The following is a 19,853-nucleotide window of genomic DNA, read 5'->3' on the forward strand; positions in this document are numbered from 1 at the left end:
CCAACTTTTTCGTATCCCGGAAATTTCGTAACCCGATCATTTCGTATCCCGAGGCACCACTGTATTTCTCTTTGCTTCTTTACATCCCTTTTTTACCGGCAACTTATCCACGGGGTCATACCAAAAGCCATAATTTTAGCCCCAAAATCTGTCGCATATACTCGACTATAAGTCAACCTCATGTATAAGTCGAGGGCAAGTTTTGGGGCCAAAATTATGGATTTTGCTATGACTCGTAGATAAGTCGAGGGCAAAACTTAGGGGCATATAGCAAAGGATCTAAAGGATGAAGGAAAGCAAAACCATGTCAAAGAACTTCCCAGCAGACATAACTCTGTGCTTACTCTTAAGGCTGGCTGGATGAGAAAGTAATGGCGGTCGGTGCTTCCAGGATGGATTATACTCTGTCTTTTCACAAAAGGATGGTTCCTTCCTTTCATTAAGAGTTCAGATACACTACTTATATTCACCTGTGGACAAGTCGACTCAGTTTTTTGGGAGGGTCAATTTTTTGACCTAAATTTCTAGACTTATACGTGCGTATATACAGGAACCTTCCCCAAGAAGACCTGGAGTGAGGCAGCCAAAAGGATGCCAATTCCCCCCAAAAGAAGAGAAAACGGGGGCTACAAACTGAGGTGGGGGGCTCAGACTTGGAGCCTCTCCCTTGCGCTCCAATCTAGGCTTTGGAAAAGTTCGCCTTTTTTGGGGTGGGATGACAAATCCCAGAATGCTGCCATGCTGCTTGGCAGCTTCTGCAAATTTGTCATCCAAATGGGACTTTGGTAATATTCCCAAATTATAGTCCATACAAAGATGGAGCGGGGGTTGATGTGTGGGGGGGGGGGGATTCTGGGTGCTGCAGTCAAAAAAAGCAAGCAAGCAAGGGAGTTTTCTATGTTCAATACCAAAGAGGAGAAAATAGACGTTCTCCATAACTATTCTGTTTTTATGGCTTCTTCCTGACATACAAAAGGAAACCGCTGCTGACCAGAGGCTGCTTGGTGTGGACTTTATGGCCATTGTTTCCTCCCCAAGAATCTTGGGAATTTTGTTTTGTTTTTAATGCTGAGTTTCCTTTGGCAGAGCAGTCTAGTTTTGTTCTTATTTTTAGCATTTCCATTGAAGAGATGCAAAGAAACGCTGTCCTGGAGTGCTGTGATGAAGCCGAAAAAGCCTTACAGACACAGCTGTGCTTCCAAGGTTTCCTTCATGCGATGGACGTGTTCAAATCTGGTTGTCAAAGCAGCACTTGAAAACATTTTCCCTTTTCTTTGAGTGGATTACAACTCCCAGAATCCCCCAGCCATTTACAGAACCCCCCAAAAAAGAATGTTTGCAAGCTTTGAAACAAACCATCGGAACTGTAATGCAGATTTATGCTGCCTATTTTTGGGTGGATGGGGATTTATTTTTTGACACTGATCGCTAAAGCAGACTGAAGAAGAATCTCTTTGATCATCACAGTGTAAGACATTGGTTTTCTTTTTAGTGGTAATGGGTTCATGTTCCCACTTTATTTACACAGAAGCCCCCCCCCCCCCGATATGGTTGGACTGCAGCTCCCAGCATCCCTCAGGGTTAACTATTCTGGCTCAGCCTGCTGGGAGTTGCAGTCTGACCACATCTGGAAGGCCTTTTGACCTTACCTGAGAGGCTAGAAGTAAAATGAGGAACATGAATTCATATTTTACTATTGATTCTAAGGCAGGTATATTTCTCTGGCATCCTTGCCATTCATTTTCAGAGAGATGTTAAGCCGAGTTTAATTATCCTAATATCTTCATCTCACAGCCTTCATGCAAGGACTGCTTTGTGGAAAATGCTGAGTTTCTTAGGATTTCTTGTCTAGGAATCCTAGAAAATTCAATTCAATTCAATAGGTTCAATGCTGCAGCAGAGGCCCAGCCTGAACTTTTCAGGGGCTAATCCTGGTTTGGCATTAGCTTCCAGCAATCTGGATAGTTCCTTTAAAGCTCAGGCTAAAACCCAAAACGGATTCACAGCGCCATAAATACGGGAGCTAACACCAGTCAAAACGGTTGGGTTTAGGACAAAAGTCCAAATTGTCTTCTTGCACTTCAGAATCCAGACAAATATAGCATGAATTTAGCTTTAGATTTCAATCTCTCTGTATTAATTCTTCACCGTGACAGTTTTCCAAACCTCTCTCTGGAACCATTGCAATTGGAACATTTGAAACCAGGGTTGGGAATTGTGCGGCTTTCGAGAAGTTGTCAGACTGCAGTTCCCAGCATAGCCAGTGGCGAGGGGTGATGGGAGTTGCAGTCAAAGGTCCACAGGTTTCCCCGCCTGTGTCTTGAAACAGGAGCAGATGGATTACATTTCTCTTGCGTCTCCCACCTGTGACTGAAAACCATAAGCAAAAGATTGCGAGGAAAAAATAGATTGAATTTTATTGCTCAGGAGGATGGAACCCTGCAATGGATTTTTAAATTTTCAGCTCATTTCGTAAGGGGAAGATGCTGTCTTGAGACTGTGTGTTTGTGTGTGTGCATGTTGACTGTTTTGTATATCAGAAAGAAAATTTATTTGTATATAAAGAACAAGCTATGATACCATTGTTCTTCACTTTGCATAAATTCTATCTGTTGTCATCGGTTATAAACCAGTTTAAAAAAACACAGACAATGACGCACAAAACAGCAGAGTTGCAAGTGTGCTTTGATCCTGCAGGCTGTTTGCCTTTCTTTCCTTTCCAACATTTCCCCACCTTTACGCTACAGAAGAGAGAAATGATATCAAAGGTTTGCAGTGATTAAGTGCAGCAATTATTACCTGGCTAAGAGCAACTCTGCCTAAACTTTACAGCTGGGCCTTCCTTCCCAACTTATTTGTATGTTTCTGAGTTTAGAAAAGTTTCTTCTAGGGAACTTCAAAACACTCTGATGGCTGGCTTTTTCTGTGTTAGCAGACTAGCTGTTTCACTCTCTTTTCTGAAGAGCGCAGCTGAATCAATCCATAAAATTTAGCATATTGTCTACATTCATAAAGAGATGGTGCATGCATTTCTGTCTTTACGAAGGGCAGATATCCCAAAATATGGGATTTGGGGTTTTTTTTTGGGGGGGGGGTGTTCATCTCCTATAAAAAGAAAAACCTTTTAGCCCTCAAGTAAGTGATGTCTGTTATTAGGGACACCTGCCATTCCTTAAAGGGATTGGTTTTCTAACATCCCTTAATAATAAGGGACACCTGGCAAACCTCTGCAGCCCCTTCTTTCTCATTTCCGTCTATCAGCAACTTGAGACCACCTCAAACAGAGGCCCTTTCATTTTCCATCCTAGGACTGTTTTCACGCAACAATATGCCCTGAGCTTTGGTCCATTCCCAGCATTTAATACTTAGAAGAGACCACAACAGTCATCCAGTCCAACCCCACTTTGCCATGCAGGAATGCACAATCCAAGCAGCCCCAACAAATGAGAGTCTTCAAAGGAGGAGGCTCCACCTCACTTTGAGGGAGTGTCTTCTGCTGTCACACAGTTTATACTGTCAGACGGTTCTTCTGAATGTTGAGCTGGAACCTCCTTTCCTGTAGCTTGACTCTATTGCTCCATGCCCTCGTCTCTGGAGCAGCAGAAAACAAGCTTGCTTCATCCTTACTATGACATCCCTTCAAATATTTAAACATAATCATGTCACCCCAAGCTTAACCTTCCCTTCTCCAGGCTAAACATACGCAGCTCCCTAAGCCACTCTCCACAGCGCTTGGTTTCCAGACCTTTCACCGTGTTGGTCACTGTCCTGTGGACATGCTCCAGTTTCTCAACATCCTTTTTTAATTGTGGTGCCCAGAACTGGACAAAGTATTCCAGAAGAGGCCTGACCAAAGCAGACTAGAGTGGCACTATGACTTCTCTTGAGCAAGACGCTACACTCCTATTCATGTGGCCTAGGACCATACTGACTTTTTTAGTTGCTGCATCACACTGTTGACTCAGTTTGTTCTTAAACCAGCAGTTTTAACTTTCCACCAAGTAAACTCAGCCCGCCTTATCCATGGATTTTTTATCCATGGATTCAAGCATCCAAAAAAAGTATAAATTCCAAATAGCAAACCTTGATTTTTCATAGGTTTTTGTGGGTTTTTCAAGCTATGCGGCCATGTTCTAGCAGTTTCTTCCTGATGTTTCGCCAGCATGTGGCTGGCATCTTCAAAGATTTCTCTGAAGATGCCAGCCACAGATGCTGGCGATGTCAAGAAAAAAGCAACATGGGATATACAGTAAGTGAAATAAAACATGTATGTGAGAGTCAGGGTGACTCAGCAGAAGCCAATTGAGAACCACACAGGTGTAAATGGCAAAGCAATTAACAAGTCCTGAGTGCCAAGGACAAGAAATGCAAGTGGATAATTGGACACACCTGAATATTGTTAAGTGGTCAAGGCTGAGATGATGAAATCACTAATTGTAGGATGGACCAAGAGAACCAATGAGAATGATGTACACGCCTACTGGGTGGAAACAGACAACAGTGGGTGGTGTCTTGCATTGACTATAAATGACTATAGACCCCAATGTATTTTGTGGGTAGTAGTAGGAGTGAGGAGTAGTGTATAGTTGTGTTGGATAGTTTGGAGCTGTATATAGTAGAATAAAGTAGATCTTTTATATAAGACTACTGAGTTGTCTGGTGTCTTGGGTGAAGCTACAAGAACCAGCTGGATCCTGAAGAAGGGTGAAGACTTCTGTGGAAGCAAGAGTGAGAAGGCTTGGAGAGTTTGTCGGGGTCTTCAGCCTGTTCTGTGTAACTCTGCTAAGCTATAACCACTGGCCAAAACTGGTCAGCGCGGTGCACAACCAGGTGGTGAGTTCGAGCCAGAGGTGAAGAGCTACAACTCCCATCATCCCTGACAGGCGAAACATCAGGAAGAAACTCTGCTAGAACATGGCCGCATAGCCTGAAAAACCCACAAAAAACTATGCATGCCGGCTATGAAGGCCTTTGACTTTACACTTGATTTTTCATTTAATACTAGAGATACCACTTTTATTTTCCATTATATTTAATGGGACTTGAGCATCCATGGATTTTATTATCCACAAGGGGTCATGGAACCAAACCCCAGTGGAAACCAAGGGCCCACTGTATGGCCTTTAACACTGGCCAAAATTCTGTATGATCACCATTACAGGAGTTTGCGATTAGGAAAAAGCTAAAGTAACTTTGGTTGAGAGCACTCGCTATATACCTTCAAGTGGACTCATGTAAATGGTATCCTAGGGTCTTCTTATCAGCAAGCTTTCTTCAGTGGAGGTTTGCCATTGGCTTCCTTTTAGGCTGGGAGACTTGCCCAAAGTCAGCCAGTGGGTTCTGGTGGCTGAGCAAGGATTTGTATCCTTGTCTCTTGGAATGCTGGCACCAGACTCAAACTATCACACCATGATGGTCCTAGATACACCCCAACTTGAAACAAGTTTTTATTTTAAGAGCTCAGGGGAGGACTTTTTTTCTTCTACATTACAGATGTCTGGATCTAGCAGCCAGACCGGCTAGCAGAGTCCTAGGAGCTACAGTCCAAAAACAAAATGGAAACCCAACAACTCCTGTCAAGCTCTGATTCGGGGTTGCAAGTACTACCAGGTTGATGTCTTTTTGCCTGTCAGCACATCAAGATCACCACTTTCCTTCCTGTGGATTCATACCAAGAGAGGGCAAGGAAACATTTCTGTCCCTTGGTCAAACAGGCTGGCACTCTATTTCATCAGTGAAGTCTTCCAGGGATTGTTCAGAATCAGCTGCACACCTTGAAAAGATAAGACCCTTGATATCATCCTTTGTGTAGATGAGACAGACAGCCTGCCAGCTGCACTTGTCTCATTGAACTGTGCGATGGGGATTGTATTTCCCCCAACCCAATGCAAATCTTTTATTTCCATGCTGCCCGTCTAGCTTCAGTTGTGACCACTTGGAATAGACATTGTTGATGTTGTGTTCCACATAGCAGGGGTGGATAGATTTTAGTTGCTGGGATCTTTAAAACACCCTAAAAAACTAGAAGACACCCCTCCCTGTGGACATTCATGCAGCTGGAACCTGACGCAGAAAAACCAAAGAGGAAGATTTTGTTTTGAGTACCAGAACTGAACACAGGTCCCACACATTCATTCATTAATAATCCCAGGATTATAATGCTGGGCAGAATGGTCCATTTTCTTGCTGCGGTTGGAAAGCCTTGCTGTCTATCAGTCATTCAGAAATCTACCAGTAGATCCAGATCAACCGTCTGCCTGCCCCTGTTTAGCAAACACAGAGTTGCCAACCAGTGTCCCCATACAAGTAATCTATTTTAAACATTGTGGATCAGGTTTTGGGACTCATCCCTAGAGAGAAGGTGAAGAGAATTCTGCAAGGGCCACAGAGTAAAAGATGGCAAGGAAAGCTCCCATCTCTGCTGTTCAAAGTAAGGTTTGACAAAACACACGATGCTGAGACAGAAATCTGTGCAAATCTTTTACTGACGCCCAAACTGCACACAATGGTTCACACAGAGTGTTCCTCAACAATGGGGGGGAGAAAAAAATTAACTGAAGATTCAACAACCAGTCTCTTTCTCTCAAACTGGCAAAGCTGTGGGAGGGGGAAGACAAGCCCCTCAGAAGGATTTTAAAGCAAAGTGACTTTTCTTTTTTGGTCAAGTTCCCCCCGCAGGTTTGTTATTTTTTTAACTTTACACATTCAGGGCTTGAACAGCAGCAAAGGGGGTACTGGTGAAGTTTGGGGTCTCTTCAAGTGCAGGATGAGGTAACTTGGGTTTGCAGGCACATTGTGGACACCTGAGAGCATTGGAAAAAAGGAGTCAGACAGTGGAGTGGAAACTAGTACGGAGTTGTATAGTAAACTGTAGCAACAAAGGCATAAATATGTTTACACTACAAGAACACAAGTGTGGCTTCCCATTTCAGAAAACCTTTGAAAACTGATTTATGGCGAGAGGCAGATGTTCTACCTGATCTTTTAGCAAGAAATCTAAGTTCCCCTGTCCTCCAAGACAGGTCCTTTCACCACGGCGGCATCCGCACTGCAGAAATAATCTAGTTTGAGATCGCTTTAAGTGCCGTGGCTCAATGGTATGGAATTCTGGGAATAGTAGTTGTAGAACAAACTACAATTCCCAGAATTCCATAGCACAGATTCACAGCACTTAAAACATTGTCAAACTGCAGTGGTGGATGCAGCCTATATGAAGCATGCTACACTTGTTAGTTACCAGGTTTCAAAGGTTCTTCTTGCTGCAAAGTTATTACATTTTATCAGTCATGGCTGAATGAAAAGTTTATCAGGTATAGCTTCTCCCGCTTTTGCTCTGGACCTCTAAGTGCCATCAAGGTTTTCTCAGAAAAGGCTAACAATCAAGACAGGACCCAGCAGGCATTCTTACCCATCTTCACAAACATGTCACTTCTGAACCCCCGACCAACAAGGCATTATGGGGTAACAAATTAGAATCTCACTAAGAAGAAGAAAACCTGTACCATCTGCACAGGAGTCCTAAATTCCGTAAGTGTACAGTACCAGGTTTAGCAAGGACTGAAAATCAGTCTGAAAACCAAAGACATTTCTAGCAAAACTGAATTTCAAATGCATGTTCCATATTGCCAGAGTTACTTGGAAAAGTCTACTTTTCCTCCTCCCTGGCTTTCACAACCAGCCAGCCAGCCAAGGCCATGCTGATGGAGAATCCTTAAGAGTTACAGCCATGAGAAGCAGACTTTCCCAAGTTCTGGTTTGAAAAGTACCATTTATTAATGGAAGTCGGGCTAATCATCCTCTTTTTCAGTTGCAGCATAGCTGCAAAGACAAAAGCAGAACAGGGACGACATCTACCGACTTGAAATCTTTGAAGGAAAGGCAGGGTATATATGCAATTTCAACAAAGAATAAAGGCCACAGACTATATACTTCACATACGTAGAACCATCACATTGGAAGTACTTCTTGAGACCATCTACTCTAACCCCCTGAGAGTTCAGGAATGCAAAGCAGCCACTTTCCTGGCAAGTGGTCATCTCCAGGAAAGAGCAGCTCCATCTCTCAAGGGAGTCTATATTCCACTGGCATGACAGCTCTCACAGTCAGGAGGTTCTCCCTCCCTTTCTTGTAATCTGAAGTCTTTGGTTCAGGTCCTACCCATGGAAGCATCAGCAAAGCAATTCCCTCCCTCTTCTATGTGACAGCCCTTCAGATATTTAAAGATGTCTATTACCCCATTCCTACCCAGGCATCCTTACCAGATCACAGCTCTTGGCATCCCCTCACGGTGTGCAGATTCATCATGCCAGTACAGCTGGGGCCAGCTCTCCCCCAGGCTCAGGTGTTGAAATCTGCGGGGAGAGAAGGGAGGAGAACCACATGCTTATGTACTATTGGAAAGCCAGGTTCCTAACAAAGTCACTGAGAGTAGACCTACTACAGCGAATCTGAGAGGGCTAAGCTTAACTCAAGGCAGACCTCTTGTGGCAAACGGAGATACAACAGGGCCCCAGAAAAAGACCTATTATTAGCATCTCCAGTGATTCCCAAACTCTGGTCTTCCAGTTGTTTTGGACTTCAGCTCAAAGAAGCCTCAACTCTCTTGGTCAATGGTCAGGGATTCTGGGAGCTGAAGTTTAAAAAACCTAGAAGACCTGAGTTTGGGAACCACTGATCATGAAGTTTTCTCTGAAAACATTTTGTACAGGAATACAGTAGAATTATGCCACTACTGTAGGTGGAAAGTACCATCCAACTCACTGACTTGCTTCCATAATTTCTCCCAGTGATGCAACTCTCTAAGAGCCCCTTGGAGGAATGGGATGGGGAGAATAGCCTTCAACCATATCAGCCTCCACTTACATCCACAAGCTGTTGCTGGATTTCTGGCAGTGGCTGGGAGGGGTTCTCCTGGGCTGGGGAAGCTGGCTTGCTGGCTTCCACCACTGCTTCTTGAGCCATTGTAGGAGTGCTAGTGGCAGGGGTGTCTCCGCCAGCGGCGGCAGAGCTTGAAGCAGGTGGCTCTTTGGCAGCTGTGGTAGCCTGGGATGGAAGAGAAGGCTGGTTAGGTTCCGGGTTTGGAGCTCTGGGTTGAGAAGGATGCATTTTTAAAAAGGTACTTGGCACATGGGCAAAGGCTTGCGTGAGGCTCCCTGAGAGATTATGGGCACTGCTGGCCATGGACAATTATCCTCCTCATCACACAGTTCTCATGAATGAGGCAACTGCAAGGGGGAAGCCTTTTTGACTCTCCTCCCAGGACCTTGCAGGGCTGTACCTTGGGCCCATTGGGGCAACTGTCATTGTTGTCTGCCTTGAAGTCATTTCTGATTTATGATGACCCTAAGGTGAACCTATCACAGAGTTTTCTTGGCAAGATTTGTTCATAGGGGGTTCGCTTTTGCCTTCCTCTGAGGCAGAGAGAGTGGGACTTGCCCAAGTTCACCCAATGGGTTTCCCTGGCTGAGCTGGGATTTGAACCCTAGTCTCCTGAGTCATAGTCCAATGCTCAAAACATTCCAGCATGTTGGCAATTTTTATTTTTTAAAATTCAACCAACCAACCCAACCGCACCCCCCCCCCCCCCCCGACCGTTCCTAGAAGTAACTGGTGGGGTCAATGAAGCCATTTTTGGAAACAGCTGTTTTAAATCCAGGACAGACTTTTTTAAAAAATAGGAAATCAGAAGCCAACTTTTTCTTTGAAAAGAAAGGCCTCTTCTTGGCCTAAATAAGCCCATTGGGGCCCCCAAAACATACTGAAATTGCCCCACATAGCCCAAGGGGAGGCTTGCATTTTGGTGTTGCTCAAGGGCTGTTGGAGCACTCATTTCCCCACCACTGCTGTAAACAAGACAAGGACAAAAAGTGACTATTGCCACTATTTAAATTTCTGGTAAAGCTTTTATGTAGAAAGCAAGGCTATAAATACTGGAGAGAAAAGAGGAAGCTCTCCTCACTCTAACAGATTTGATGTGAAGCTTGAAATCCCACAGTTATCACAAAACCTTGGAAAGCCCAAAGCACTGGATCTTGGAGACTCCTGTCATATAATCATGTCTGAGTGATGAAAGTGTATAGGCTAGCCTCACAGAACACACTGGTCTGTACATCTTGTGGGAGCTTCTATAGACAAGGTTCCTTCTAGTTAGAGGCTTTGCTCATCATTTGCAGGTTACAATGTGGGACCTCTTTGCCTTCCCTCAAGACCAATTTAGACGAGTTACTGTCATAAGACCTCCTGTGCATCTCAGCCGCTGCATCCTCTTAAGACGTGCCCCATGTTTTCAAGGTTCCAAGGTGACAGACAGAAAAACCAGTCAGATTTTGAGCAGCAGTCGTGCAATGCCAAATTGCAAGCATACAGAGGTGGGCAGATCTTGGTCTGGTACCACAGCATTACCCAGCAACACGTGGGCCTTACCTCAGTTGCAGTCTGGCGGGCTGCAGCCGTTTGCTGGCGCCTGCGCTGGAAATAAGGCCGATTGCGCTGGCGCTGGGGCTCAGGACGGATGCCGTCTGCTGGGGCCTGTGCCGCTTTTGTTTCTCCATCGCCACCTTCAGTGGTGGGTTGCTGTGGTGGGCGGGGGCGGAATGGTCTGGGCCAACAAAAGAGAAAAGATACGCATTATCTTTCATGATCTCTTTTCTCTTGGCCAAGAAGTGATGCAAGTCAAATGACCCAATTCTTTCATGAGCCAAAGTGAGCTATGGCTGTGTTCTTGGTGGTCCCTCCCCCCCAGATTCACAATATATTTGCCAATCCTGAAGTCTGAATACCTTCCAAATCAATTTTTTTTCAAAAAGAGATCTAGTGGTTGGAGGTAAGCAAGAGGTGATTTGCAGCATCACCATTTAAAAATCGAAATGTTAGTCTAAATATTTATATACAAGATTAAATATACCCATAAGTACTTATATACTATAGCCATTCATATTCAGGGGAAGAGAAGGACCAGGGGGTCACTCAAGCCTTGTAGTATTGAAGGCCATTTGATTGAAAGATACAATAAAAACCTTAAAAATAGAAGAGGGAAGGAGCTGGAGCACAGAGTCCCTTTTAAAACTGAATGTGCATCTTTTGCTCTCAGTTTATGAGGTTGTCGCCAAAGAAAATCTGCTCTATGTCAGACCAGAACCCAAGGAGACCAAGAACTGCAATTCCAGAAGCAGGATTCAAGTGCCCCCCCACCTCCGATTATGCCAGCCTGTAATTCCCAGCATTCCTGCCCACTGCCTGTGTTGGAAAGGGCTGCTGGGACTTGAAGTCCAACAGAATCTTGAGAGCTACATGTTTCTCACCCCTGCCTTTTTCCATCCAAAATTCTTCCTTTCCTTGCAGAGAGAGTGGGAGATACAGTCCTGTATACCAGCCGAGTGAAGAATAGGAAAAGAACCTTGGTTTTGTACAGCGCCGTGTAGACTTACGGCGCTTTATAAATAAAGCTAATAATAATAATATAATAAATAATCGGCCTTCCCTAATAACCCAATTGTGCAAATTCCACGTATCTTCTGTTGTTTTACCCAGCAGAGTAATGTGAGGAGCTCCTGGCCACTTTACCTGCGGTATCTGGGACGGAAGCGAGGCGCTGGGGCTCTCTCCCCAGCCTGGATTTGCTGCTGCTGGTCTCCCTCAGGCTGGGTGACATCTTTGGGATCTGTGCTTTCAGTGCCCTGGGGAAGAAGATCACATTGCTCAAGATACACAAGAGAGAGGCCTTTGCTCAAGCCAGAAAAGACCTATCCGAGAGTACAATGCATCTACAGCAGGACTGGCCAACCTTAGCAAGCGGAGGCTCTTGCCCACCTGCACCGGCCACACTGTCACTCCGGGCATAGTTGGAAGTGAATTCAAGTCACTTTCAATTCCATGACCCAGATGAGTAATGGCCAGTTCATAAGGGGTTTCTGAGGTTGCAGGGAGGACAAAAGAGTTTGTGTGCAAGAAATGTTGCTGGACTTTTTTGTGATAAGTGACCAACTAGACCCCCACTTTTGCTGCTGCCCAGACTATAGCAAAGGGGCTGAATTTTGCACAGGGATATTCGTCTATAGATTTGCTTTTGGGTAGGAAAAGGGGAGCTGGCATGGGGTCGTAGTCTGAGTGCTGGACTAGGACTCCAAGAGGCCAGGGTTCAAATTGCCATTTAGCCATGGAAGCCCACTTGGTGCCATTGGGCAAGTCACACTATTCTCTCAGCCTCATAAGGTGGCAACAACAAATCTCCTCTGAAGAAATTTGGTCAGGAAAATGCTAGGACAGTTGTGAGAGTTAACTTGAAGGTGGACCTAAATACCCTATAGGCACCAGATCCCATCTGGTTGTGAGAGATAAGCAGGGTCAGTCCTGGTTAGCATTTACATGGGAGACTGGCAATCAATCTCAAGTACTGTAGGCTATATTGCAGAGGAAGGTATTGGCAAACCAACCTCGGCATATTCTTAGCCTAAGAAAACCCTATGAAATTCATGGAGTCGCCATAAGACACACACACACAACTTGAATACATGTAACAAGGAAAAGGCATGGATAAATCCTACATGCAGATCACCAAGTGCAAACTCAAAACTTGGGAGAGTTCAAGGTGTTTGAAGTCACCTTAAGAGACCTTAAGTGACACAGAACTGGGCTAAACTCCCACAGGGTCTGGCAAGGGACCAAATGCCCAGCTTCTCTTGCCCTACAAACCACATCTCCAGTTGACCCCCTGGCCCTCCTTCCCGGACTCACGTCTGCTGGCTGAACCTGCTGCTGCTGGCCCTGAGCCCGAGGGCCCCGCACAAATCTCCGGCGGAAGAAAAATGGTGGAGGGCGCCTTCGCCGAGGGCGCTGCTGCACATTATCATCAGCCCTCTCCCCTTCGCTGACCGTCTCGGCGGCCCCTTCTGTCCGGGTAGCTTCCTGCTGCTGTTGGGCCTGCCGGGGCCGAGGAATGAACCTGCGGAAACGGCGACGGTTGGGAGCGTAGCGGCTGCCCTTCACAGGAACACCGCCCGGGCCAGTTACGTTGGCTGCCTCGGCACCCTGCAGAAGATGGGGAGGAAGATATATGAGCTTCACAGAAGGTCCATGCAGCCTTGGCCGAGGATGGGCTACAGTCTCCTCCACAAACTACCTTCTCTCCTTCCACCACATCGAACTCCACCGTTTCCCCATCTCCAACGCTGCGGAGGAATTTACGGGGATTGTTTCTCTTGATCGCCGTCTAGCAAACAGAATACAAGAATGAGCAACTATGTTCACAGTGGAATGCTCACGGTCATGCCAATTCTCCTTCTGAAATGACTATTGAATTGTGAGTCAACACTGACCAAAAACCCACATTTCATCTGATCTACACTAGTTGGGACTATGAATAGGATTCACTTATGCATGGCACAATCTTGGGTTGTGTACTTATGATTCCTACAATATGCCTACTCAGTTCAATTTGCAAACTACGGGAGACTGTTCTTTCAAGGGTTGTTTTGCAGAAGCAAGCAATGAAGATTTGGATCGACAAATGGAAGCATTTTCTTTATAGAGAGATATGGATTTCACTACTACTACTAAAGACAGCCAGCATCTTAAGATGCTTTTAGAAGACCAATTTAGGAGTGTAGCACTAGTAATACTTTCTAGTCATGGTGGGTACACATTATTCCCAGGATGAGAGGTGGTAGGGCACCACAGAATGGGAAAGAACTATTACCCTCATGGCATAAGACCAGAGTTAGAAAGGACCCCAGGTCTTTTGCTGGTGCTGGAACAAACAGTTACAGCATCCCTGAGAGGTGACCATCCAAGCTCTGCTTAAAAACCTCCAACTAAAGAGAATCCACAGGCATCTCATTGACTACTGTACAAAACCAGATACGGCTTAGATAGGCCATTAGTTTGCTCCATGGGGCTCGTTTCCTACTGGTTACATACAGAATACAATAATCCATGGAGAACAAAGTGATTCTAAGTTCTCAAAAGGCCATTTTCTAGATATTAGTGTCGCTCTCAACTTAGAGTTGCACACCTGTTGGTCAACTTATCCCTCCAAATTAACAGGGACAGCACTGCATCCTTAAGCTAAATGCATATATAATGGGGCCTGGATTTCCTCCGATAGACAAAGAGAGACTTTGCAGTCAGTATCAGATAGTCCTACAGGTGCTATAGTATAGAATTCAAACAGATTCTAGTGGAAAGACTTTCCAGAATCCCCAGCCCAGACTTTTGCTTGTCAGCTCTGCCTTAAAATAGGAAGTGAGAGTATGGTGGCTGAGATATAAGCCTAGAGTATGATGAAGAAATGGCAATTGATTACTTTGCTGGAGATATGGGTCTTACCTGGTGCACAAACACATCCTCCTTGGTATCATTCCTGTAGTGAGGTGGGAAAAAGCAAATATCAAATTTAGCATACTTCTAGGTGGAGGGTCCGCATGTCAGACACGTCCCTTTCTAAAAAGAACTTGCAACTAATTATGAGGATGTGGGAGACTTCATGAAATCCACAAGCCCTACTTTCATCTCCCTGAATTTTGGTCAAAATCATCTCCTCTTCCATCACCAATAAATAGCAGCTGGAAGGGCACTGACACTTCTGCAATTGGCATGTTATTCTCAACAGCCACAAGCCAAGTCAGATTCCCATGCTTCCATGCCAACCTGACTTAAGTTAAGGAATGTTATCCTTCCAGCTGCGCTGCTTTCTCTTTAAATTAAATTAAATTAAATTTTTAAATTAAATTAAATTAAATTCTTTAAATTAAGTATCCAGCTCATTTCCACTCCAATATCAACTGGAGGTAATACAGGACAGAGATACAGCCATGTTGTCCACAAGGCTAAACCTAAGATATTTCTGGTTATTTAAGCACTTGAGAACAATGTAAACTTCAGTGCACCTGATGAGGATTTTAGGAGTAGTTAAGAACCAGAGAACCAGCAGTTTGAGTGCTGGACTATGAGTCTGGAGGCCAAGGACTGAATCCTTGCTCAGGCATGGAAACCCACCGGGTGACTTAGGGCAAGTCACACTCTCTCAGCCGCAGAGGGAGGCAAAGGCAACCCCCCTCTGAACAACTTTTGCCAGGAACATAGGGTTGCCATAAGTTAGAAATGACCTGAAGGCACACAACAACAACAGCAAGAACCAGACAGTCTAATCCCTCCCCCCTGCAGAACTAAATTAAAAACAACTCTGATAGAAGTTTAATTCTTCTCAACTTGGAACTGAATCATCTTACTGTTATTTTATCAGTGGATATTATTTATCATGATTATTAATTGGGAATTGTAAGTGCTGTGTTGGAGGGAGGAATAATGGGTTTTATTTAGTATTTTATTGTACTCTGTAATGTATTTTATTCTCATTGGAAGCCGCCTCGATCCAAACAGAGGTGGGATATAAATAAAATTTATTATTATAACACATTTCTTTTGTATACAGACACCCTAAGAAGGCATCAAAACACAAGCCACAGAGAATGGATAAGGAACCTCAAGTCCTAAGCTGCCTTGTTGGGAGTTGTCCAAGATGAATTGCTTGGCTTAACCAGCTATAGTACTTGCACCGGCCACACTGACACCACACTTCTCCATGGCAAATTAGATCTGACTAACTAGCTGAGATTTCTGAAATCACACAAAGGGTGGTAATAATAATAATAATAATGTATTATATTTCAAGGATCAAATGCACAAAGGATTCAGGCTTGTTAATATAACTGCTTGGGCTTCAGTACATTCATTTATAAGCTGATTTTCAGGGAAGCTTGCTTAAGTTTGCTCAAGGCTTTCCCAGGTGTTATCTAGGGTGGGGCCCAAGGACCTTTTGCTGCAAAAGAACCACAGCCGGGTGCTCAGCTGACCAGCTGCCATGGTGTCAAAGTAATCTTTGCTCTTCTGACTCAGTTGCTTCTCCCGAGGAGGAAGCGGGGCAATGAGAAAGAGATCTGAAGCTAAGCTCCATGCCAGGCTCACAAGGGCCCAGCTCTTCTAAAAGCAAGTGCATTTGTATCTGACCATGTGCAAAGTGCATTTCCCCTCATTGAAGAGTTACACCCCATGCTCAGAACTGACCATACAACCTCTGGTCAAGTGTGGGCCATTAGCCCCTCTCTTTAGATTTGAAAGAAATGGGAATGTACCAAGGGAACATGAGAGGGATCTAAGCAGTATGATTTAAGGCAAGGCAAGGGAATTACATGGTTCTCCAAAGCTGGCTGAACTGCAACTCCCAGTAGTCCTATCCCAGCCTAGCCAAGCGTAAGGGCTGCTGGGTTCAACAACATCCAGAGGACCATGCTTTGCCCACTGCTAATTTAAGCCCAGACATCTGAACAGATTACATTCAGATTTCTGGCTTTGGGTTAAATTGCAACCGACTAAAAGCTCTGCATTTCCTCACTTGCAGTTGGCATTCAACCCCATCTGCTTCGGACATCACAGGACGGCTGAAGAGTCCGGTTCAGGAGATTCCCGAATCCCCCAGGCTTTCTGGGACATGGGGGGCTCACCTGTTTATAAATCCATAGCCATTGCGGACGTTGAACCATTTCACTGTGCCTTGCACCTGAGTGGCTGCAAACCATGGCCAAGGAAGAAAGAACATCAGTGACAATCTCAAGAGGCACACAGACCACCAACTTTCCCCCTCCCAGAAAAACCCCTGAATTTTAAGCAGACCCCTCAATCACTTCAGCATCCTAACTCCACCACCCGACAACGCGGATGGAGATCTTGAGGGACTGCAATTCCCAACACTCCTCACCACTGGTTCTGCTGGCAGTTGCAGTCCATGGCTTCATAGTTCCCATCTTGTCTTGCATAAATTGTCCAGCTCAAGGGACCAAAGCAAGAAACCTGCTTTCAAAGAAAGACCACTATTTCTTTCAATCCACTTCTCAGTTCTATTCTATTCCTTTTATTGTTTGTTGTATGCCGTCCTTGAAAACTGAACTGAGCATTTCTTCCTCTGGTTTTCACTGAAGCCGTACTGCGTTCTTGAGCAGCAAGTCAGTTCCACAAGGGACTTTACCAGAGAGACTGAGCTCCAAAGCACACTGCAGAAATAATCCACTTTGAAACCACTTTCACTGTCCTGGCTCAATGCTATGGAACTGTGGGAACTGTAGTTCTGTGAGGCATTGAGCCTTCTTGTCAGAGAGCTCTGGTGCCACAAGGAACTACAATTCCCAGTATACCCTAGTATCAAGCCAGGACAGTTACAGTGGTCTCAAAATGGATTATTTCTGCAGTGTGTGTTGGACCTTAGGGGCTCTTCAGAACGGCCATTAAGGCCAGCCTGGGGACGGAGTCAGGGCATCGTGTCCACATGATGTACACCGTGCCCCAGGGCATCATGATGCTGTGTGTTGCTCCAAACAGCGTATGACGTAATGGCGCCCCTCCTGCACTTTGTCTGCATGATGCAGCGCTGAAAGAGCACCGTAGAGCCGCAGTGCTGTGGCTATTGCACCCTTCCCAGGGCGAAAAAAGGCGCCCTGGTGGTGCAGCCACTCACCAAAATCATAAGGTTGCAAGTTCAATACCAGCCAAGGGCTCAAGCTCAGCTCAGGCTTGCATCCTTCCCAGGTTGATAACCTGGGTCAAGGACCCAGCTTGTTGGGGGCAATGAGCTTACAGTTGTAAACCCCTTAGAGACTACTTAGCTCAGTAAGAAGCGGTATATAAATGAAGCTGCCATTGCTATTGCTCCTTTTTGCTCCCAGGAAAGGCTGGATTGGGGGCCGCGGCATGCGGTTGCCACAGCCCAATCCGGCTAGGAAAGGGGTGGCGTCATGGCATCCCTTAGCCATAGAACTAATAAGTATGGGTGGCACTTGGCTAGAAGGGCCAGTCCAGGAATTTGGGGGAGATTTTTGATCCCTATAGTAAGGCCAGAGACTTCCAGCAAAGAGGATGCACCTCTGAGTAAGCGGTCCACCAAGCCAGGGGCACAGCTTGGTTGGTACTAGGCATCATAATTTTCAGCGCTTCATAAATAAAGGTTAATAATAATAATAATAATAAAGCCCCTGGCAAACTCAGTTACAGTATGGCTGCATCCACATTGGAGAAATAACCTGGTCTGGCACTGCTTTGACTCTTTTCTGGCTCAAGGCTATGGAATTCTGGGAGTTGGAGTTTGTTGTGGGTGGGCCCAGAGTGGAGCTCAGCCCACCCACAACTCCAACTCCTAGAATTCCATAGTCTTGAGCCAGGGCAGTTAAAGTGGTGCCAAACTAGGTTATTTCTCCAATGTGGCTGCAGCCCTAGCAAGGAGGGGAAGTGCACAGCTAGCATTTTCCCCAAAGCTCTAGGAATATTCTCCCATAGGAGAAAGAGGAAGGGTAGCTCAGTGGTGCAGAGCGCATGCCCTCCCAGAAGGTCCTGGGTGCAAATCCCGGTGGCGCCTTCAGTTAAAGAGCCAGGCAGGAAAGGACAGGACTGTAACTACTTTCCTTTAATTAGCTCAGGATGCTGAGAGCGGTAGTCCCCCAAAGTAATCTCTCTCTCTTCCTCCACAGAAATTTGGGCAGATATTTTATTTACAGTATTTATTTAACAGGACACCATTCTCTTTCTGGGGGTCTCAAGGCTACTTCCAGAGCAATTTCAGGATGCTGGGAGCTGCAGTCCTCCCAAAGAAAACCCCCCTCCCAGTTTTGGCCAAAACTTATTTCATTTCATTTGGACGCCGGCTTTCTCTTAATGTGGGACCCAACGCAGCTTTCAAAGCAAATTTTAAAGAAAAAAACACTTTACAAGATAACTTGGGATGATGGGAATTGCAGTCCACCAAGTAAGCTCTCTCTGTCTCTCTCAAAATTTTGGCAGAGACTTTATTTCATTTGGACACTGCATTTGTCTTTTTAAAAAGCCCACCTTAACAGGACACTTCAGGATGCTGGGAGCTGCAGTCCTCCCCATAGGAATCTCTCTAGAAATTGCGGCCAAGACTTTATTCATGTATTTCATTTGGACACCGCCTTTGTCTTTGCGTGGCATCCAAGGTGGCTTCTCAAATAAATGAATTTCTTTAAAACCACCTTCACAGAAGAACTCAGGATGCTGGAAGCTGCAATCCCCCCAAAGTAATTTCTCTCTTTCCAGAAGTTTTGGCCAAAACTTTTATGTCCTTAGCAGAAGAACTCAGGATGCTGGGAGCTGCAGTCCCCCTGAGCAATCTCTCTCTCCAGAACCTTTGACCAAAGCTTTTGGAGGCCGCCTTTCTCTTAAGGGTGGGACCCAAGGCAGCTTCCAAAGTAATTCAAAAAGGACAACTCAGGACAGTCATTCTCCCTGTTTCCCCACCTGGAGTCCAGGCCCCGCCCACCAACCTTACTAGGCCCCGCCCACCAATCCCACCAATCCCCGCCCCCTCGAGGGGGAGAAAGCGGTTTCGCCTAAGCGCCCTGAGCGAGCCCCTCCCACCCTCTCATAGGCCCCGCCCCTCACCTAAAACGCGCTTGGCAGCCTGGCTCCGAGGAGCGGCGAGTGCGGCGTTGCTGCTGCTGCTGCTGCTAGGTGCCCCTCCGGCGGCGGCGGCGGCGGGCGCTGAGGGCTTGGCCACCCCGGCCGCGGGCTCCCCCGCGGGGCTCTCCCCGGGGCCTCCGGTCACGGCTCCCCCTCCGCCCCCGCCGCCGCTCTCCGCTTCGCTCAGCATCCCCTCCGCCGGCGCTGTCCGTCCGCCTCGTCCCGTCCCGTCCTTCGTCCGTCCGTTGGTGCCGTCGAACCCCGGGACACTCCCTCGCGCCGCCAACGCCCAATCAGCAACGGCCGCTCGCCTCCCTCTGTCTCTCTCACTCCCTCTGCCCCGCCCCCTCCCTCGAGCGCGCCCGCCCACGCGCCAATCCTGGCCAATCAGCGAC

At 46.1% G+C, this 19,853-nt stretch overlaps 1 protein-coding gene across 2 annotated transcripts; it reads right to left on the reverse strand.

The window, feature by feature from the left end:
• Positions 1 to 6,467: 6,467 nt before the first annotated feature.
• YBX2 (Y-box binding protein 2) lies at positions 6,468 to 19,853 on the reverse strand. 2 transcript variants are annotated; one of them, XM_042477372.1, is made up of 10 exons: positions 19,441 to 19,853; positions 16,497 to 16,560; positions 14,323 to 14,356; positions 13,118 to 13,207; positions 12,733 to 13,026; positions 11,563 to 11,675; positions 10,423 to 10,597; positions 8,863 to 9,042; positions 8,259 to 8,351; positions 6,468 to 6,803 (listed from the first exon to the last, which is right to left on the reverse strand). In XM_042477372.1, exons 1-9 carry the CDS (start codon positions 19,646 to 19,648, stop codon positions 8,301 to 8,303), a joined length of 1,209 nt encoding a protein of 402 aa, XP_042333306.1. In that variant the 5' UTR covers positions 19,649 to 19,853; the 3' UTR covers positions 6,468 to 6,803; positions 8,259 to 8,300. The 2 variants fall into 2 exon arrangements, with proteins under 2 accessions (XP_042333306.1, XP_042333307.1); XM_042477373.1 differs by lacking the exon at positions 8,863 to 9,042.

Source organism: Sceloporus undulatus, chromosome 6 (genome assembly GCF_019175285.1).
Source record: "Sceloporus undulatus isolate JIND9_A2432 ecotype Alabama chromosome 6, SceUnd_v1.1, whole genome shotgun sequence".
NCBI classification, from domain to species: Eukaryota; Metazoa; Chordata; class Lepidosauria; order Squamata; family Phrynosomatidae; genus Sceloporus; species Sceloporus undulatus.